This window comes from Pan paniscus, chromosome 1 (assembly GCF_029289425.2).
Source record: "Pan paniscus chromosome 1, NHGRI_mPanPan1-v2.0_pri, whole genome shotgun sequence".
In the NCBI taxonomy this organism is placed as follows: Eukaryota; Metazoa; Chordata; class Mammalia; order Primates; family Hominidae; genus Pan; species Pan paniscus.
The window spans coordinates 74582064-74604871 of record NC_073249.2 but is presented as its reverse complement, the minus strand read 5'-3'; the positions used below and the strand labels follow the sequence as shown (position 1 = coordinate 74604871).

General features: G+C 44.9%; 1 protein-coding gene across 2 annotated transcripts in view; it reads left to right on the top strand.

Annotated features, from left to right (window-relative positions):
• The window catches only part of TNN (tenascin N), an 80890-nt gene extending 58306 nt beyond the window's left edge, over positions 1-22584 (top strand). For both annotated transcript variants that reach the window (XM_003824686.5, XM_034941163.3), the window contains 7 exons: positions 954-1084; positions 2031-2163; positions 2594-2745; positions 9832-9928; positions 10808-10975; positions 18389-18552; positions 20951-22584. In XM_003824686.5, coding sequence (XP_003824734.4) covers positions 954-1084; positions 2031-2163; positions 2594-2745; positions 9832-9928; positions 10808-10975; positions 18389-18552; positions 20951-21091 — 986 coding nt within the window. In that variant the 3' untranslated portion in view covers positions 21092-22584. The remainder of the gene's footprint in view (positions 1-953; positions 1085-2030; positions 2164-2593; positions 2746-9831; positions 9929-10807; positions 10976-18388; positions 18553-20950) is intronic.
• Positions 22585-22808: the final 224 nt, after the last annotated feature.

The window sequence follows — 22808 nt, the reverse complement described above, 5'->3', positions numbered from 1 at the left end:
TCCCTCGCCTTCTCCTTCTCTTCTTTCTCTACTGGGTATGCATCTAAGGCCACACACTTCAATATGTAACAATATGTAAGAAACATAACTTTTTGTTTCTTTCTTTTTTTTTTTTTTTAAGACAGAGTCTTGCTCTGTCACCCAGGCTGGAGTGCAGTGGCGTGATCTTGGCTTACTGCAACCTCCGCCTCCCGAGTTCAAGCAATTCTCCTGCCTCAGCCTCCCGAGTAGCTGGGATGACAGGCGACCACCACCACACCCGGCTAATTTTTGTATGTTTGGTAGAGATGGGATTTCATCATATTGGCCAGGCTGGTGTCGAACTCTTGACCTTGTGATCCGCCTGCCTTGGCCTCCCAAAGTGCTGGGATTACAGGCATGAGCCACCGTGCCTGGCCAACTTTTTGTTTCTATGCCAACTTAATTTCAATCATAAGCCCATATTCTACTTAGGGTGAGCTCCTTCCTCAGGGCTGTATGTAAGTCTTGGGTAGTTTCCCAGTGACAGGCATTGGGGCCCATCCAGCATTTCAGGCAACTTTCCAGGCGGGCCAAGTCACCCTGGTTTCTTTGTGCACGGCCCTTTCAGATCTGTGGCCCTCTTATCTTTCCACGTCCTTTTGGGAGCCCTGCTATCTCTGAGGATCTATCTGCCAATCTAGGCTGTTAATATCCACCACTTTGTGGGAACCTGCCTGGGAAATGGGGGCCCAGATTCCTTTCCTCTGGGACCCACCCAACGCCCTGTTCTTCTTGTCTCTAATGAGTCTGTACTTGTAGAAACAAAGGTCAGAAAGGCCCTGTGGCAGGGAGGAAGAGAGCCTGCAAACTGCTTGAAAGAAGGAGGAGAAATGGGAGGGTTTGAAAAGGGGAAAATATAAACTGATGTCTCAAAAATTACCTTGCCTCAGTTGTATCTTAGTAATAACAATTACCTGACTTTCTACATACAGAACTCGACCCTCCCAGAAACCTTCGTCCATCTGCTGTAACGCAGTCTGGTGGCATATTGACCTGGACGCCCCCCTCTGCTCAGATCCACGGCTACATTCTGACTTACCAGTTCCCAGACGGCACAGTTAAGGTACGGGGATTCCTTGTCTTTTCTCCTGGTGCCTTCTTTTCTGTGTGAAGCAACTAACTTGGGCCAATCAGCTCATTTGCTGGCCTCATGGCAACTTGCTGATCTTTACTGATCACATTGCTGGTTGTACATCTGCCCTGGGTTATTTTGTTTATTGTTAGTCTTCCCCAATAAATGTAAGCTCTATGTTTGTCTGTTTCATTTATCACCATATCTAAAGTGCATAGGACAGTGCTTAGCACATGGTAGGTGTTCGATATATATGTATTGAACAAATTGATTAACCCTTATTTCAAGGGTTATACCTCCCCTTAGAATCTGAAGGCCAGCAAATTTTCAAAACCTGTCCCAATGGAAAATTATTATTCTCCCTCCTTGCCAATGAAGAAAGAAAGGAGGAAATAAAAACAGGAAGGACACTTAGGTTTATGTGTTATCTTAATTAGTGCTTATGACAGCACAGCTAGGAAGGTTAGCCCTATGTTTATAGAGGAAGTAAGACTGGTTCAGAAGGAAGTTTATTGAAATATCAACTATCTCCTTGTCTCAGATATCAGTGGCCAGTTTCACCTCCCCTATTAATTTCTCCTTAGCCCGGCATTGCCAGCCTGTTCCTGCTGGCAATGTAGCCACTATAGTTAGAGCCCCTGTGTGTATCTGAAGGCCAAAGTCTCCCAGAAACTTGGCCGGTGATCCTGAAGCTGCAGTCCTGGGTGCTGGTTCTCAGCTGATGCTCCCAGTAGTGCTGACTCTCCATGGCATGGCTCTCCAGAGAAGTGGCTGGGACCCACTGCGATTCTGGGCTGCCACTGAGGCTTTGGAGAGACAAAATACTGTGCTCTCAGAGAGCTTCTGTCATTAGCACCAGGGAACGCTGTTGACACCTAGGGTGCTAGTGGGTGATAAACTGAGTCACTGGCTGTCTAATCTCTCCCTTGTTTGGTAGGAGATGCAGCTGGGACGAGAAGACCAGAGGTTTGAGTTGCAAGGCCTTGAGCAAGGCGCCACCTACCCTGTCTCCCTTGTTGCCTTTAAGGGTGGTCGCCGGAGCAGAAATGTATCCACCACCCTCTCCACAGGTAATATGGAATCCTGTACTCTGAACGACCATGCAATGAGAACCAGCATCGGAAAGGCTAGCAAAGGAGTCCAGGGAGGAGCAAGTGGATGCAGAACTATTGATTTCTCTAGGCATGGGGAAGTGGAAATGGGGTTGTGTGTTCAAAAGAAATCCACCCCACAGTGGGGAGGCTAAAGAGAGGAGTGAAATAGAGTGTTATTTTGTGAGGGAGTTGAGTTGGGGGAGGAAGTGATGTGAACTTGACCTTTTCCTGGTGCATTTGGGGAGTTGATGAGAAAAATAAGATATGAGTGAAGAGTTGGAAGAAGCTGAAGTAGGAAGTTATGAAATAATTTCCAAACAAAATAAATTGCCTTAAAATAGGAAGAAACTCCACCTCTTTCCTCCTTGCCCTTGTCCTAACAACACTCTCTCTGCTTGGCTCCCAGTTGGTGCCCGTTTCCCACACCCTTCGGACTGCAGTCAGGTTCAGCAGAACAGCAATGCCGCCAGTGGTCTGTACACCATCTACCTGCATGGCGATGCCAGCCGGCCCCTGCAGGCGTACTGTGACATGGACACGGACGGAGGTGGCTGGATTGTGAGTCACGCAGAACCCTGGGGAGCTCTGTGTAGGGCCTTCCTTCTCAGCCCAGGATGCCGGTCATGGATGCTCCATAGAGTGTTTGGAGCCCTATTTCTTCTCCACCCATGGAAGAGAGGAGTTTTGGTGGCTTGTAGCTGTTTTTAGAGAGATCCCAATGTTACAGGAAAGGGGTCCCCATCCAGATCCCAAGAGAATGTTCTTGGATCTCATGCAAGAAAGAATTCAGGGCGAGTCCACAATGCAAAGCAAAAGCAAGTTTATTAAGAAAGTAAAGTGGTGAAAGTACAGCTACTCCATAGACAGAGTAGGGCGTTTCTGAAAGTAAGGAGGAATGCATGCACCCTAGGTACAAGACTTGTTTATATATAGGATAAAAAAGATCATGAGGGGATGTGCTCTATTACAATGGTTTGTGATAAAGGATTAATTTTCTTAATTACTATATTTTGTGAGAATCAATATTATTATATTTAAAGCAACATTAGGAGTGCTTCTGTTCTCAAGATATCAGGACATTCCTAAGTCTGGGTCTGTTTAGTAAACACTGTCAATCTGTTCCCTTAACCATAAACATCTGGAGGCTAGGAATACCTAACTTTCTGGGAATGCAGCCCAGCAAGTCCCAGCCTCATTGTCTTAGCACTCACTCAAGATGGCTCTGGTTCAAATGCCTCTGACACCAATCAACTGTAAGGATAGAGCCTAGTACTTAACCACTGTCCTAGAACAGGCTTGGTTAGACTAAGGCTGATGACTATGAAGGCTTGTGAGTTGATCATCATCTAGTAATGCCTTATATGTATGTATTACCTATATTTTACCTTCTTCAAAGCACTTCTGTACACATGACCCTCACACAACAGCTTTAGAGTAAGTGAGAGAGGATTGTTTTTCTTATTTTACAGATAGGGACAGTGAGTCCCACAGAAAGAAGTGCCTGGCCTAAGTCATACAAGAATGACAAAGCTGGGACCAGATTTCAAAACTCCAGCCTCCTAATCATTGGTCTTCTCAGTGAGTTCATCTCAGGTCATCCAAGATGCAAATGCATACATAGCCTGTCTGGGGAGTTCAGACCTCTGAACTGGAGTCCATTGTCCAAGTTCTGTACCCTGTCTCCACAGTACAGCAACAAGGCCTTTGAGGTTTTGATTGGAAAGACTAAAGTCTGAAAGACGGAAACTTGGGCAATGCTCTAATTGTCCCTCTTCTGTGTAGATGTTTTATTCTCTTGGGCCATTGTCTGCCTAAACCACATGGTAGCTTCTTTGATTGCATCAGCCTGATCCAATTATATGATAAGCTGTTTTTGAGGGTTGCAATCTGATCCTTCCATCTCCCCTTGCCCCTTTTCTCCCTGTGCCTGAACGATAAAGACTCTCACTGCTCCAAGCCAGCATGCAGCCTTAACCTGCTGTGCATCTGCAACTCACTGTGGGAAAGAGAGAGCATGATCTCATAGTGCTCAAACCTTATTCATTTACACATTCACTCAGGGGCCTGGGAAACCAAAGACACTTGAGCAGCCATGAATAAGAAGATACCATCTGATGAGCAGCAATGAAGAAAACTTATTATCTGCACAGCGGCATCTGACGGTTGAAAGGCAGTACTTGGATTGGCTGGGGGAAATTCCCGATTGATTTATAAAAACAACAGAGCAGAATGTAACATGGGAGGTCTTCCACCTGACCAGACCCATAGGGCTGTACCTGCTGCTTTTCATCAGCACCATTATAAGGCTAAGCATTCTGTCCCTTCAGGCCTGCAGCCCAATTTCCTGCCTTTGTGCCTGTAATTGACTTTTGGCAGGACGTTTGTATTGTCTAGTGTGGCCTTTGTGTAAGCCAAGCTCCCACACAGAAGGAGTTATCTGGGGCAACATTTAGAAAGAGATCTGTCAGTCTGTCTGCCCTGGAATAGTCATGACTTATTGCACATATATTTATTGAGTGCCTACTATGTGTCGGCACTGCTTCATGTACTCAAGATCCAGCAGTGAACCAAACCAACAGAAATCCCTGCCCCCAAGGAGCTTGCCATTTACATTCTGCTCATGCAAATGACCCCCTCCTCAAACACAGAGATCGGTTCCCAAAATAATAAAACCACTGTGCATTCTCACCCTCCCCAGCCCCAACCCCACCCCAAGTCTTGTTTTCTGAGCCAGACTCCTGGGGGTCATGCATGAACTGAGGTTCTGCAGGGTTTTACTTAAAGCCACCATGCTCCAGAAAACATGGAGTCCTGAAAACTTCCCCACAAAACATTTTACTGACAGTTGTTACAGTTTTTTTGGGGGGGTTCAAGAGTCCTTTGTCACTGAAGGATGACCCATAGTCTGTTTCTCTGTTTTACTGAGCTTTCAAAATCCTTTTATGGTAATTCTTCCATCCCAAGCAGCAGGAACTCAATTTGAAGGATAGGCCAGAAGAACTGTGCCCTGAGGTAAACTCTGCCGCTGGTGGGAAGCTGGAAAGAACATCAGGGAACACTTAATGTCTCAAATATTTCCATCTTTGTTTTCCATCTTGAAAGTCTTAATGCATTAGAGGCTCTTTCCACAGACATTTCAATGCAAGTTTGACTTTTTTTCTCTGTATTTAGTCATTCAGGGCATTGAGTAAGTTCTAGAATGCAATGACAACTCTAGTATAGAACCAGACACAAAGAGGTTTCTTTTGTTTGTTTGTCTTTTTCCCTTTGAAACTTATTTGGTAAGGGGGTTTTGTGATACCCAAATAGTTCATTATAGGGTGTTTTCATCTCATAGAATGGGAGTGGATTAGACTCTGAGTGAGTCAATTAAGGCTGCCGGATCAAGATGTATAAATGATCCCTGTGGGTCAGTTCATTTGGAAACTGATATAATAAAATGCAAACTAACATTTATTGAGAGATCATAATAACTTATTATATCTATATATGCCAGGGTCTGGCTTAACTACTTTATGATTTACTATGATTAATGACCTTGCCGAAGCCTTGATTTAAGATCGTGACAGAGAGGCTGTTAACATCTTAATCTGACAGTTTAGAAAAGTGAGGCTTGTCAAGGTTGCCCAAAGACACAACTAGTAAGTATAGAACTGGTTCTGGTTCAAAACAGTGATGCAAAGAGCACCAGAATCATTTTTGGAAGCTTCCCTGGCCCAGATGAAGTATTATTACACACACACACACACACACACACACACACATCGCTGGAAAGCTCCTATCAAGCTTGGGCACTGGGTTCACTGATAGGAGATAGAGACCAAATACCTTCGTAATGCATTCTAGGGGGGCAGGGTTGGATTTGAGCCTGACCTTGTGGTGAGAACGTGATTTGACGTGATGTACGTGGAGCCATACATCGGTGCTACATGTATCCCAAAATTCCACTGTCCTTGGTACGACAAGAGTCCCAAGGAAGGGGTTGGACCAGGCACCTTGCTAGGAAATTAGCAAGTTCTCAGAGTCTTGGAAAATTTGATTTGGGAAACAGATTCAGTAGGGCTGGTATTTTCAAACTTTCTGACAGAAAGATAAGATTTATGCGTGGTCTTTGTATCAGTGATTAGCTGTAGGACTCTGGATACTCGCTTTTCTGGACTTTCACATCTGTCAAATGGCATCATAAATACTTGCTCCAGGGCCAGCACTCACGAAATGATTGTCGTCTAAGTGAATAAATGAGTGAAGAAAAGTGAGGGAAGCCAAGAAGGAAATAGGGCATTTTTAAAAGATGGATACTTGAGCAAAGGGGAAAGAGAACAACAATGTTAATGTGGTGTTAGCTGTTTGCCGTGATATTTCCTACATTCTGTTCAGTAGCTCTTGCCTATTTATAGAACATTTTTATGTGGTGTCTCATTTAGTCCTCCCAGAAGTCTTATGAAGTAGGCTCTTCTCTTCCCTTCCATTCCTGTTTTACCATGAGCTGGCTGAGGGTCAGCAATAGAAGAGGCTGCCTCAGCAATCCCCACCCATCCCCTGCCCAGGAAGTGGCTGTGGTCTGACTTGGAGTCTGGAGCCTTCTGCATCCATGGTGCCCCACTCCTTGGCCAGGAGACATGAATGGGTGCTTTGGAAGGAGTTAAATATGCACTCCCATGTGGAGCTTTCAGCATTGCTGCAGGGTAACCTACTCTCTCTTCCCGGAGAAAAATATAAAGAAGGCACAAATATCAGGTGGTTTACCTTATAAATTCAAGATAATGTGTTTTACTTCAAGGCACATGCTGTGAAGTCTAGTGGAAAGGAGGGAGATTAGATTTTGTGTTGGGGCTTCTGCATCTGAATGAATGCAAAGAAAAATAGGCAGAGAGAGAAATGCAATTCTAGCCTTTGGTTAGTGGGAATCGTTCCTGAGGTTAGCTAGGATGGCGTTCAGCTTGGCTCTCAAGGTCATGTGGAATTAGATGTATTATCAATTCCAATAGTGTATACAGGTGTGTGTGGGTACTTTTCAGATTTACTTCCTATAAAAGAATCCAATTTACTGTGACTGGAACTGCCTTCCTTCTCCAAACAGAGGAATTTTTGAAAGAAGGCAGTCCACACTTTGGTGAATGGCACCCAACTCTGCCTCCATTTTCTTGCTTCTCACTCATTCTTTGGCCCGTTCCAGTTTGGCTTCTGTCCATATCTCACACTGACACAGCCCTTGCTAAAATCACCAGTGATTTCTGTGCCACTAAATTCTAGGGATGGTTTTGGCCTCCTGTTCCTTGAGCTCTCATCAGTACTTGACACCATTGACCACACCTTTCTCTTTGTGGCTTTTGTGATTCCACATTTTTCTAGTTTCTTTTTCTCCACTTCTGTTGCCCCTTCTCTCTCCTTAATGGATTCGTCCTTCTTCATTATACATATTGGATGTCCTCAAGGCTTGATTCTAGGCCACTTTATCTTTTCAGTTCCCATTTTCTTCCTACGTGATCTCATCTTTTCCCATGACTTCATTTTACCCTCCTCTGGGTCCCATGCTTCTCTGTACTAATTAAGATAGAATGGGCTCCAAATTCCAGCGACTGAACAAACACAGTGTATTTTTCTTATATGTGCAATGTGTTGTGCAGGTTTGGCAGCCAGTTATAAGTGTGACTCAGGGATTCAGGCTGTTTCCATCTTGTAGTTCTGCTGTTTCAGTGTGTGGCCTTTCCCATGGCCCCATGGTGCATGGCAGTAGAAGAGAGAGTGTGGAGAACCCACCCACACACAAAAGGCTCCCACCTACAGCCTTTTGGCTGCAAACAGTCACATGGCTCCAACTTAAATGCAAGGGAAGCTGTAAATGGACATCCTCCTGTGTTCCTGGGAAGAGGAAAGTGAACTGGGACTCAGTGAAATCCTAGCATTGCCTGAGACACACTCTACCTTAATAAGTCTAGCGTAGACCTCTCTTTAGAACTCCAGCCCTTACATCCAATTGCTCTGTGGTATTTTCATTCACTAGCACACCTCAGAAATAACTCACACTTAACCACATCCCCAAATGAGCTCATGACCCATTCATAAAACCTGTACTTGGCCAGGCGCAGTGGCTCACACCTGCACTTTGGGAGGCTGAGGTGGGTGGATCACGAAGTCAGGAGTTCAAGACCAGTCTGGCCAATATGGTGAAACCCCATCTCTACTGAAAATACAAAAATTAGCCGGGCATGGTGGTGTGCGCCTGTAATCCCAGCTACTTGGGAGGCTGAGGCAGGAGAGTCGCTTGAACCCGGGAGGCGGAGGTTGCAGTAAGCCAAGATCACACCACTGCACTCCAGCCTGGGCAACAGAGTGAGACTCCATCTCAAAAAACAAACAAACAACAACAACAACAAAAATAAATAAATAACAATAAACTACCACCTGTCCTCTCTGAATCCATCTCAGTGAATAGCTGAGAGAAGAGTCATCTGCAAGCCCATACTATAAGAAATTTATCTTACCTTGACTTCCTCCTCTTTCAGTTCCACATCTGTCACCACCTCTGTCAACTTTACCTTCTATGCACTTCCATCTGTTCTCAGGGAATTCCTCATCCAAGCTACTGTCCCCCTTCATCTGCACTCTACAGTGGTCTCCTAATTGGTCATCTCACTTCCACTCTTGCCCCTGACCAGTCCATTCCATACACTACAAGCTAGAGACGAATCTGATTGGATCTCATTTCCTGCTTAAAACTCTGCAATAATTTCCAGCGCTCTTACCTGGACCAACGTCTTCAACAATCCCTTTTAAAGGCTCACCAGGACTGACTCTTGCCATCTTTTCAGCCTCCCTGTCCATCCCTTCCTCAGCCCCCAGAAGCCCCAACATTCACCCCCGTGCTCTTGCCTGACCACTCCTACTCATCCTGCAGCTCAGCCATGTCCTGGGGGTGGTTTCTTGGCTCCTTGGTCAGGTCCTCCTGTTTTACGCTCTTACAGTTCTGTTGCATCTTTCCCTCATAGCCCTTATCACAGTTTTAACTGCATTTAAAAATTATTTAATTTAGTAATTTTATTTACTGAACTATTAGTTCCAGGAGGGCAGGGACCATTTCTGATTTATTCACTTTGCACACTATCTTGCATATTGCCTAGTACATAGTAGATGCTCAGTAAATATTTGTTGTGTGAACTTTTTTCTCCATAAGTATTAAATAATCGCTATATTAAGAATCAGGTGAATTAAAAAATAATTCCTACCCTCAAACTATTTCAGAAAAGGGGAAAAAAGATGCCATAAACATGATGTGCCCCAATTGAGTTGAATGGGTGTTGAAAGTTACATGTGAGAGTTAGCAGAGGTCTGGAATATCTTGCCCTAGACAACCCACACTAGCAACTGAATCACACAAATAATGGAAAGAATTGAAATTTCTTGAGGGCAGGAACCTTCTCTGCTTTTGCTCTACACGTCTTAGTACCTGGCATACTACTGTACATATAAAGAATGCTTATTAATATAGTGAATCTACTGACATATAAATAAAAAGCCTCTCTAAAATGAAAGGCTTGCTAGCTGGAGGAAGGCAGTGTATGAGCAAGCTCTTGGTCTTCTCTTGTCTCCCAGCACCTATGTCTGTTTGGAGGGTCAGAGTGAAGTATTCATCTTCCTTCTCAGGTCTTCCAGAGGCGGAACACTGGGCAGCTGGATTTCTTCAAGCGATGGAGGAGCTATGTGGAAGGCTTTGGGGACCCCATGAAGGAGTTCTGGCTTGGTATGATCTCAGAATCCAGGAGGCTGGGGCTGTGGGGGGTGATTTCTCCCAGGACAAGCTAGCTAGGAGGCTTAGGGAAGCTCACCACCTTCACAGAGAGGCCCCAGTGGCAGGGAGACGGAGGACTGTGCCGAGCAGGGTGTTGGTGGGCATGTTGATGGGAAGGCTGTCTTGCACTCTGAACTTGTTGAAAGGTAGGGTGGTCACAGGGGTTTTATGCTGATTTAAGCTCTGCAGGATCTGCCTGCAGCCTGAAGATCTTGGAAGCCACAGTAGTAGAAAAAAAGTTCAGTGATTGGGATGCTGGTCCATTACTGGGAGGTCACTCTAGCAGTCTCTAAAATTCTGTTCGTGATGCCAGGCATTATGAGCAATTTTTTCCCCCTTTTCCCTCTGCTCTCCTCTGGAGCAGATGTTCACAGACAGTGAAATAGCCAAAAGCATGAATTGGGAAATGAAGAATTAAAAAGTCATAATTCAGATACCCAGTGTCTAATAAAGTAAATGATGTTTGTGCTTTGCTCAGTGTAAAATCTCTTTGGGGATCTTAGGATGAGTCGTTGACCTGCTCTCCTACTTGGTGAGATAAATGGATGATAAATACAACTGCTTCTGTTTTAGAAGGATGGAGCCAATGGAGGCAGATTCCTTCTGGGGTTACCCTGCCCCCTTCACTGCTCCCTTCCATAGAATGTGGTCTCCGCACTCCTTAGTGTGACTATGAGCCCCCAAAAGAGAAAGTGCTGAGACTGCCTCTTATTAGCAGAGAAGGTAAAGACTAAAGTGACTTTAGGTTCTGAAAGCCTCAGACACATATGTTGAGTGCTTACTCACACACATGGGTTGATTGATTATTGGAATTCCATTTTTTATTTTTAGGACTTGACAAGCTACACAACCTCACCACTGGCACTCCAGCGCGGTATGAGGTGAGAGTGGATTTACAGACTGCCAATGAATCTGCCTATGCTATATATGATTTCTTCCAAGTGGCCTCCAGCAAGGAGCGGTATAAGCTGACAGTTGGGAAATACAGAGGCACGGCAGGTGAGAAAAAATGTTTTCTTACTGCGAAGGTCTCTTGCTGTCTGTTGTGTAAGGATTGGTTTGCCGTGTGCCACTGATCTGGGGGATGGAATATTATTCTGTGGAGGTGAATTGTTCTCATTGACAGTGGAGGTCCTACTCTCTGCAGGGGGTCAGGAGTGAACAAATAGTTGAAGCAATCCTTGACCACCATAAAATTGGAATTTTGTATGTTATATGTCATCCCCCCACCCCAATAAAAACCCTCCCCTTGTACTCCTCTTATTCAGGCTGTTGTACATTAGCTGATGAGCCCATATTCTGAACAATTTCTTGATGCTTGTCAGTCTTTCATTCGGCTTTAGCAGTGTGGCTGTCATCTTTGTCTGCACAGTAGTGTGTGTGTGTGTGTGTGTGTGTGATTATTTGAGCTTTTGGTGGCACTTTGCTATAAAAACAGAATAAGGAAAGTGCTGATTCAAATAATAAGAAGTATAGGTCTCATTAATTTAATTCAACTGTGACAACACAGAAATGAGCAGTTCAGTGGAAAGTGAAGGAACCTTTAGCCTCTAGTAGCTGCTCATTGGAGCTAAGCCAGTTGCTGGTGTGTTTGGTTGTGAGGGAAAAGAGCAAAATTAAGCAACATGACTGAAATGCTGGAATGATACCAGTAAATTAAATACATTATGTAAGAGAGGGAGGTGTGGTCATTGTTTTAATACCAATATTTTAAAAGCGGTATTTATGTATTTTAAACCATAACAAGTGTTTTGACATTTGCCTGTGTTTTGACATTTGCGTTTTTGACTTTGGTGTATTTACACAGGAATGTGTTACCAGCCAGATTGACTGACTGTATAAGACATGGTGGTCTCTCTCCTTAAACTTAAATGTAAATAGGTGAAAACAAATAGAAGGTAACTTTTGCAGAGAGTCAAATAAGGGGTGAGAAACATAAACAGTTACAGGAGTGTGGAGAAGGTACGAAGCAACTGGAGGGAGCTGGATCTGCAAAAAGGGGCAAACTCAAGTGGGAGGAAATAGAGGGCTCTCCAGGCCTGGGGGCTTTAGGGTGAGTAGGGACTGAGCAGAGGCAAGAATGCTGGAGTTTATCTCACAGCCTTGCTGGACTTCTCAAGATCATGTACTCAAGGACCCCTGATGGCAGAAGACTGTGAACAGAACTTCTGAGTGTCTGGGGCCATGATCTGGGTGGCCAACTATGAATGCAAACCTTCTTTGAGATCTTATAATTTCATTTAAAAAATAGTCACATGAATTTTGCATTTGTTCTTGTTTCCCAGTGCCTATCTCAGAGCCTGGTACAGAGTAGGAGAGTTTAAAAAATGAAATTACTAGCAGGACTTTTCTATATACATAATCTTATGGATGTTTAGTATCTTACATTATAGTCCCTGAGACCCAAATAAGTTCCATAGGGGTGAATGAAAGGTGAGTTTGGTGACATGGTGACATGGGAGGGGACAAAGAGGGAGGGGTAGGCACCTACCAGAGTATGAGGCATTTGGGCTACAGACACGGGGAAACTGTTCCAGGATTCTGAGTAGGAGTTGGGTGAGAAAAAGTATGCAAAGAATTATTTCAGGGAAAAGACAATCCTTGAAAAAAAAGCATTGCAGCTAGAAGATCCTCACTGCCTTTGGATACTGTCACTTCTTTCCTAAGTAGTCCTGAGTCTCCACGGGCTGAAGACAGGCTGTGCTACATGTACTTGAAGTATAACATAGTCATGCATTGCTTAACGACAGGGATACATTCTGAGAACTGCATTGTTAAGCATTTCATCGTTGTGCAAACATCATAGAATGCACTTACATAAATCTAGATGGCAGAGCCTGCTATAGACCGAGGTATATGGTGTAGCCTATTGCTACTAGGCTACAAACCTGTATGGCATGTTACTAAATATTGTAGGCAATTGTAACACCATGGTAAGTACTTATGGATCTAAATATATGTAAACATAGAAAAGGCACAGTGAGAATATGGTATAAAAGATAAAAAATGGCCAATCTGTAAGGGTACTTACTGTGAATGGAGCTTGCAGGACTGGAAGTTGCTCTGGGTGAGTCAGTGAGTGGTGAGCGAATGTGAAGGCCCAGGACAGGACTGTGCACTCCTGTAGACTTTAGACACACTGCCCTTCGGCCACACTAAATTTATTTAAAAATGTTCTTTCTTCGTTAATAAAAATCAACCTTATCTTATTGTAACTGTTTTACTTTATAAACTTTAACATCTTTTTCAATTTTTTTGACTCCTTTGGAGTAACACTTCGCTTAAAACATAAGCACATTGTGCAGCTGTACAAACATATTTTCTTTCTTTATATCCATATTCTGTAAGTTTTTTTTTCTATTTAAACATTTTTTATTTTTATTTTTTACTTTTTAAACCTTTGTGTTAAAAACTAAGACACAAATACACACATTAGCCTAGGACTGCACAGGGTCAGGATCATCAATATCACTGTCTTCCACCTCCGCATCTTGTCCCGCTGGAAGGTCTTCAGGAGCAATAGCACACATGGAGCTGTCATCTCCTGTGATAACAATGCCTTCTTCTTGAATACGTCCCAAAGGACCTGCCTGAGGCTGTTTTACAGGATTTTTTTTTTTTGTAAAGTACTCATACACTCTAAAATAGCAATAAAAAGCATAGTATTATTCACACAAACCAGTAACATAATTGTTTATTATCATTATCAAGTATTATTTACTGTATGTAATTGTATGTGCAAGACTTTTGTATGACTGGTAGGTTTGTTTACACCAAATCACCACAAACACATGAGTGATGCATTGGTCTGCAACCTTACGACAGCTGTGATGTCACTAGGTAATTTTCAGGTTTATTGTGATCTTATGAGACCACTGTCGTATATGCAGTCCCTTGTTAACTGAAATGTTCTTATGCAGGGCATGACTGTATAAAACATGAAAGTCAGATATAGAAAAAGGTAGTTATAATACAGTTGGGAAACATAGATGGACATTCATATGATTATGAGGATATTAACTGAATAAGAGGGGATTTAAAGATGCTATTTTGTGTGACTAAGCACACTGTCCATATCCTCCCACCCCATCTCTAAATGAGATCAGACTATGTTCCTGACAGCTTATTCCAGGTTCTTCCAACCCTTTGGTATAATACAGTACACACATTCCAGTCTGTCCCAGAGCCCTTGGGCCTCTTCAGTCCACATGGAGTCCATCTGATCATTTCTTCGGTTTCCAGTACCCTGTTGTCTGCTCTTGATCATGGCCATCGGTTAGCCTCAGCCTTTCCTTCTCAGGTTAAAGAAGTCTACATAAGCTCCATGCGTGGGACCCTCCCTGGACACAATATGAAGTTGGGTGTTTTTCTTTGGCCCCTGTGCCCCACATCTCTCCCTGAAACCCAGTGCCCTCCCTGGCCTCCTGGTCAGGAACCTCACTCAGGCCTGTCCTCCCGGGCTGCACATTTCCTTTCCCTTGGCCATTACCATTTGCCTTTTCTGAAGCCTGTGTTAAAGTGATCCAGCAAATGAACTGATGCCAATGGGAAAGAGACTGAAAGGGAGTCAACATGTTTGGTGAGTTATTTAATTCTCCTCCCAGGTACTCTGTTTGCATGTTAACTGCAATGAGGGGATAATTCCTGTTCTAAGGTTGTTCAGGCCAACAGTGCCAGCAAGTAGAGGATGTATTTTTTAATAGAATTATTTTTTAATAGGAGACTTTCACACAGCATTTAGGCAGCGATCTAGTCTTCCCATGTGTACTATCATTCCCGCTTTTAAATTCTGAATTACAATGGTAGGGTTAGTGGAGTTTTAGCGTTCCTTGTGTACACTGATTTGTCCATGAGGAGGGTTTCAGAATTTAGAAAGCTCCTGGCTACTCATGTCTTGAATGCTGAGGCACTGTTTAGAGGACACGGCATTCAAATGGAAGGTGAATATTTTGATACCTCCCTGCACGCACCAGCTCTCCCCAGCCTCTATCTTCATTTTAGCTCTGATTAGAACTGGCATGCATGCAGCCTGGCAGGAATGTGTGGCTTAAGGCTTGCTCCCCACTCAGACTGTCCAGGTGGGCCCTCAACTTTTGACTTCCACTCAAGTCATATCAGAAAGTCCATTTTCCCTTCATGAAGCAAATTCCAGCAAGGTAATGATGTGTAAATTTAGTTTCTGATTCTGAGTCTTCTAGTGGGGGCAGGGAGGCTATCTTATGAGCTCCACCATTAAGATGTTATTCATCTATTTAGAGATCATAATGCAAACATAAAGAGCTAGGCATTCAGAATGGTGCAGAATGAATTCTAGGGCTAACCAATGATTTACAGCTGATTTCGAGTCCCACCTGCATGGGCCACAGTGGGGACACAACCAGGGATGGATCCCAACCTGGGGGCACTTGGAAATGTGACTGGGGAGCTCTGGAAGCATTTAGTGGGTTGGGACCAGGGATGGATTTTTAAATGCTGGCACCTGAAAAAGAAAAAAAAATTAATGGGTACCTGGACGAAAGGGAGAGCTAGAAATGGCACAAATCATTTGTAATCATCCATTCCTAATCCTGAAATAAAAGACATTCAAGGTTCTGACACACACTACTGTGTCTGTGTGTGACTGACAGGGGATGCGATGTTAATGGCTTCTCCTGATCTTTGAAGGTTCAGCTGCCTGGGCCATCTTTCCCAACCTGGTGAATCCTAGAGGGGGAGAGTGGGCCTCAGAGGGACATTTTGATGAGATGGATGGTGACCAACTTGATCCCCTCTGAGTTTGGGCACAGACCTTTCATGGGCCTGCCATGAACCCCTCCAGTCCTCATTCTCACTCTCTACACTCTGAACATTAGGATGGCTTCAGTTTCTAGAAGGTAGAAAATCCTTCTGCAGAAAAAGACCTCCCACATTTGGGTGAAAACCTGCTTTACCTTTCTTTATCCCAGTGCCCAGGTTTAGATCATCACAAACATATCTTTAAGAGAGCCTCTGCACAGATTCTTAGAAAGCAGCCCTGGGAACCTTCTATGTAAATTAGCTAAGCTGTGCTCATTTAAAGAAGGTTACTAAGGGAGACACTGCACGTTATTTCAAGCTGTGGTTAACTTTCTGTACAAAGTCTAGAGGGAGGCGGAAATGTGTATGACTAGCATGACAATATACCTTTCTTGGATTGGAGAAAACTACTGGAGACAGACCTGTCTGCTGTGTTTGCGTGGAAGTGGCTTCCGTGGCCCCGGAATCCTCCTGCTTTTTCTGGGTGAGGCATAAACGAGCTGCTGGTGAGATTGCAGACTTGGAGGGGGCAAATTAGGACCTTCCCTTTTAACATATGCTACCAACTCTGCATATTCACCCCACCCACTCCAAAAACGTTTTTGAGAGCAAGGACCTCCTTATTTTTGTGTTCACAGAGCCAAGCATGTTCTGCTCCATAGCAGGTATTCAGTAAATGTTCCCTAAAAAACAAATAAGTGAAGTTGTAGACCAGAGGTTCTCACACTGTAGCCTGCGTCAGATCATCGGAAGGGCTTGTCAAGGCATAGGTTGCCGGGGCCCAACCTGTAGTTTCCAGTTCTGTAGGTCTGGGCTGGGGCCAAATAATTTGCATTTCTTTTTTCTTTTCTTTTTTTTTTTTGAGATAGAGTCTCACTCTGTCACCCAGGCTGGAGTGCAGTGGCACGATCTTGGCTCACTGCAACCTCCACCTCCCGGATTCAAGCAATTCTTCTGCCTCAGCCTCCAGAGTAGTTGGGACTACAGGTGTGCACCACCATGCCAGGCTAATTTTTGTATTTTCAGTAGAGACGGCGTTTCACTATATTGGCCAGGCTGGTCTTGAACTCCTGACCTCATGATCTGCCTGCCTCGGCCTCCCAAAGTGCTGGGATTACAGGTGTGAGCCACCGTGCCTGGCCCATTTGCATTTCTAACAAGTTCCCAGGGGATGTGGATGCTGCTGGTCTGGGAACCCCACTTGAAGAGCCATTGATAGATAGCTCTCTCTTGCTAGCGTGCAAGAAGCCCCCCATTGAAACAAGGAAGGCATAGGTGGATTGGTGTCTCAGAAAGAACCCTGGACTTGGAATCTCAGGACAGAGATTTGAGTCCCAGCTCTGCTGTTTGTGGACTGTGGGACCTTAAGAAGTTCCTAGAGTCTAACCTTTTTGAATTTGTTTCCTCATGGGACCAAGAGCTGCCCTGCTCACTTCACAGGGTTGCTGTGAGAGTGAGATGAGAATGCACATGAGAAGAAGATCGCTAAACTTAGAGCTGAGATATAAATGTAAGAATCTTTATTGCAGGAACAGAGCTTGATGAAGCTTGTGATTGATATGGGCCCTTATTGCCTTTTATGAGCAGAAAAAGAAAGCTTGTAAAAGGATGACAAATATGATAGGGAAACAGGAGATACATAAGCAAAATAATTAAAGCAGTTTTCCAGATGGGATGTAATGAAGGACTGAATTTTACATGTGTCCCCAGAAGGGCTCTGGAAGTTCAGGAGTGTTGGTGTGTAGGTGTGTGTGTGTGTGTGTGTGTGTGTTTGTGTGTGTGTGTGTGTTAGGAGGGTGCATGGGAAGACCAATAAAGAGAATCTTCCTTAGAAGTAGCCTTGAGCTAGGCTTTGAAGGGATGGTTGGGATTTGGACAGATGAGGGCAGAGAGAAATCCCCTGGAAGGTGGGCTGGTCCACAGTGGAGGGTGCGTGGTGGAGATGGTGGGATGCAAGACTGTGCATAGGGCACAACCAACCTACAGGCCTGCAAGGCATGGAAGAGGAATTCACCTCCACGTGGTATGAAGTAGACTGTTAGGCCTGAGATGATGAAAATGGACGTCTAAACTCCAGAGGGGCTGGCAGGCAAGAAGCCAGAGAGAAGGCTGTTTTGTTAACACAGACCCAGGATGAGAGAAGGCCGAGGGTGGGTGTCATGGGAGCAGAGACATAGGGGTGTATGTGAGTGACCTGCAGAGGGAGGGCTTGAGAAGAGGTATGAAGGGATTGCCAAACATGGCTCCAGGTTCCAGGTCTGGGTGGTGTGGAGAAGGGTGGACCCAAGGCAGAGTGGGGAGAGTGGAGAGTGGTGCTCTTGTGTGTGGCGTGGTCAGGGACTTGGGGACAGTTGTTATGTTTGGATATTTGATCTGACTGTGGAGCTTCCAAGTGAAAATGCTATGAGAACTGTTGGAGAAACAGGCCTGAAGTTGGGGTACAGGCCAGGAAAGACAGCTTGTTCACATGTGTCATGTTCCCATTTGGGCTGTTTTGAGAGAGCGGTGACTACCTGTGACATGACTGGCTGCATCTTTGGCATTTTCATGCCTAGAGATCTTCCTGCTGGGTCCTCTTTTGATCATCTCCTCGGTGGCTAACCCTGGGCTCTCGCCTCTGTCTCTTCTCTCCTGCAGGGGATGCTCTTACTTACCACAATGGATGGAAGTTTACAACTTTTGACAGAGACAATGATATCGCACTCAGCAACTGTGCCCTGACACATCATGGTGGCTGGTGGTATAAGAACTGCCACTTGGCCAACCCTAATGGCAGATATGGGGAGACCAAGCACAGTGAGGTAGGTGACAGGTGAATGTCTTTTCTGTCGCAGGGTATGTCCATATTCAGCTTCCAAATGGACACCCTCCAGGCCAGTCTGGCAGCCCCTCTCCTTCTGAAGCTTCCAGTCAAAGCAGTAGAGCTTCTCCTCCAGGCTCCATGGCCTTGAGGTCGTGGCCTCCCTTCCTGATGGCCATGGCCCTGCTTGTTTTGCATTTCCAGAGCTGCACACTTGCCTAGGGGAAGGTGCGGGAAAAGCTTGGGCTGCCCACTGCCATGTAATGACAGATGATGTGCTCTGCATGCTGTCTCATTTTACTAGTTCACACACTGTCAGCTCTAGCTGCTGTAACAAAATAACACAGACCAGGTGGCTCAAACAACAGACATTTATTTCTCACAGTTCTGGAGGCTGGGAAGTCCAAGATCAGGCTGCTGGCAGATTTGGTTCTTGGTGGTGGACCTTGCTGGCTTGTGGATGGCTGACTGTGGCTGTGCGTCCTCACATGGCGGACAGAAAGGAGCTCTGATCTCTTCTTCATATAGGGGCATGTGTCCCATCATGAGGGCTCCACCTCATGGTCTCATGTAAACCTAATTACCTCCCAGAGGCCCCCTCTACATACCATCATGTTGGTGGGGGGTGGTTAGGGCTTTACTACATGAATTTTGAAGAGACACAAACATTTGGTTTATAACAAGCACTGCCTACTTTCTAGTTGTTCTCCTAGTTGAACAAGAGCTATTTCTTTAGGCTGAGCATGGTGGTTCATGCCTGTAATCCCAGCACTCTGGGAGGCTGAGGTGAGCTGATTGCTCGTGCCCAGGAATTTGAGACCAGCCTGGGTAACATCGTGAAACCCCGTCTCTACAAAAGATACAAAAATTAGCTGGGCATTATGGCGTGTACTTGTAGTCCCTGCCTCTAGGGAAGCTGAGGCAGGAAGATCACTTGAGCCTGGGAGGTTGAGACTGCAGTGAGCCATGATCAAGCCACTGCACTCCAGCCTGGGTGGCAGAGCAAGACCCTGTCTCAAAAAAAAAAAAAAAAAAGCTGTCTCAAGTCCTTTGATCACCAGGAAAACAGTCTTTTGTGCCTTAGGTCAGACCTACTCTTGGATCCACTTCACCCAAAACCTTCCCAGAACATTGAGCTAGACCAGTCTCTCCACATTGGGAGTGTGCGCCCAGGGCCCAGGGGTCCAGGAGGGCTCCTCTTCCCACATTGCCCTGAAACTGTCCCACCTGCTATTTCTCAAGCCTCCTCTGCCCCAGTGCATCATCCTGACTCTTTGACAGCTGCGGGGCACTTCCCACCTGCTCCCTCACAGTTTCTTGATAATTGCATGTTTGTCTCTGCTCGTCATTAATCCTCTCCCCTCCACAAACCCTGAGTCCCCATCCTAGGTTTCTAATTTCCCATCTGCAGCCCTGATCCTAAGCCTCCAGGAAGCCACCTCTTCAGAACTCACCTTGTACCAATATTACTGTAAATATTAGCACATCCGAAGTCCAGGTACATTTTGATTACTTTGGCCCTGACCAGTCTTCGGGACTCCCAATCTTTATGTGATTTTTCAAAGGGAAGAAGAAATTTGCCCCCAGGGAAGCTGGGGAGGGTGGGCCCATGAATCATGGTGGCAGCGTGTGGGCTGACTCAGGGAAGCCAGGGATAGGAGATCAAATATTGGAAACGAGCAGCCAGGATGCCCTGAACCATCCCATATTTGCTAATAAAAGACATTCATCTGGTTAATGTGCTTTTCACAGTCTGCAAGGCATTTAGCTTCTTGTTTATTATTTACCTCACAAATTAAAATACATAAAAGTGGTCACTTGGGCTTTTTATTGGCCAGGTTGCAGGGTTATTAAGTGAATTAAATATTATTGCGCTCACCAGTCAAAAGACGTAAAATGAAATTTAGTTTTCAGCAGGCTATTTGTTACCCCAGAGCTAATATCTAAACAGTCTAAATTGAAAACGATTTTACACAATTGGCCAATTAATGTTTATTTTTGCCTTTAATTTTTTGGAAAGGAAAAGAGTGAAGCAAAGATAATTTGCCCATTGCCGGCCCGGTTGACCCCTGTGTTGTCTCTGTGGCTGCTCTGGCCTCACCCAGCTCCTGGGGTCACACACCCTTGCTCCCACCATAGAGACCGCCAGCTTCCAAATCGTCCAAGTCCTCTCAGCCCGTCTAACCCCAGCTGCCCAGCAGAGGGCGCGTGTGTCCGGATCTTGCCCTCCCCTCCCTTCTCATCACCCCGTCTCTTTCTCTCCCCTGAGCAGAGAGGGAGTGGTTTCCCTGGTAATTAATTAATTAATTAACTCCTTTGTACCATAACCCACCCTGCCCTCCTCCTAAGAGCCTCTTCTTGATGTGGCTTTTTTTTTTTTTTTTTTTTTTTTTTTGTAGGGGGTGAACTGGGAGCCTTGGAAAGGACATGAATTCTCCATTCCTTACGTGGAGTTGAAAATCCGCCCTCATGGCTACAGCAGGGAGCCTGTCCTGGGCAGAAAGAAGCGGACGCTGAGAGGAAGGCTGCGAACGTTCTGATGGCCCGTGTGAGCAGTCCTCGCAGGAGACACCACCAGCTGTGGGAGCTTGGGGCGGGGTGGGTAGTGGTCACTGGGGTCTGGGAGTGCTCAGATAGCCCGCAGAACAAATCATGTCACCAAGCTTCAAGCCATGGAGGTTCCTTCCCTCTCACCTGCATTTTTGCCCGTCTTTATGAGGGTCTTGAAAATCAAAATAGTAGTTGCACAGTATGTGTAGGAAAGACAGTACTGGAACGGCAAGGTTTCTCAGTTTATCTTCAGCAACATATATACTGGATTAGGGCAAGAGAAGGAATCACCCAGCACTTCACCAGTTGGAAATCTCTGGAAATTTACATCTATGTATTTAAAGTTCTGCTAATGCAAATCTTTTCTCTGGAAAGAAGCACAGAGGAGGGGTTCTGATGACCCAGGGGTTAGGGCTGAGACAACCGGATGTTTGTCACCTCCTTTCCCATTGGGTTTTTAGGAAAACAGTGTGAACCTCCCCCTTTTAATTTCTGGTGTTATGAGGAAGAATAAAGGGGATAAAAGGGGCTAAGATGGACTCACGTTTAGCTAAGTTCTGACTTGTATCCAGCATGCTGGAGACCAAAGCTGCCGCCTTACTGCTATTTTTAAGCGCCCTCTTTTCAGTCATTTGCATAATTGCGTCCATAGAGCTGCATATGTTGTGAATAAATTCTCACTCATTTCAACTTTGAATAATTTGACTGTCTTGATAATTGGTTCCTCCCAAAGACTCTTCTGCAACTCCCATTCATGCTCACCAGGCCTCAGACTCCCTCTTTTCCCCGCCCTGCACTATTGGAGCCCTGGGTTTTGCGGGAGTGCTCAGCACCGTGAGTCTTACTGTTTGATCGGACAGTTAGCAAGATCAGATCCTTTTTGCTTATTTTCTATCACTTTGGAGGGTTTTCTGTAGCAAAATCAGTGACCAATGAAGTAACTTAAATTCCTATTGAAGAAAAAAATAATAAACCACTTGATTTAAAAAAAAATTGCCATGTGTTATTTTCCTCCACGTAAGTGCACTTGAATTCTAAATTTAACCTACATGCAAGTGAAGGTACAATTCGTGCATTGTAATGGAATTTGGTTGGCTGTGGACTCTGATTTGCATGATGGGAAATAATGGTATTTAGAATGCAGAAGTGAGTGAATGGGAAGTAAGGCGAATGCTCCGAAAGCTGCCGTACCCCTCCAGGACGAGGGTGTAGTCTATTGCCTAGATGTCTCCAGGTTTTAACCTCTGGGTGAATGTCAAACCATACCCCTGAAACCGTTTCTGTCAACCTTTAAAGTCTTCAGCATCCCCCTCTGGTGCCTTCCTTCCCCAGACACACACATTGAGCAATGCCATGGTAACTGCTCGCTCTGATAATGAGTGGTCTCAGTGAAATACAGTTTTAGTGTTGATGCTGACGATGAAAAAATGTGCTTGCATGTTATTAATTGATTCAGCAAGAGTTTGTTGTTTGCCTGCTTTGTATCAAGCAGTGTGCTGGGCACTGGGGAAACAGAGGTGAGCAAGATAGACACTATCCTTGTATTGATGGAGCTTGTGTGCTGTCATTCATTCATTCGTTTATATTCACTCATTCAACAAATAGAGATGAAGCCCTATTATGTGCCAAGTTCCATTCTAAGCATTGGTGTTGATCAAGGACATAACATCATATTCCTGTCCTTGTGCTAATATTCTCATGGTGGAG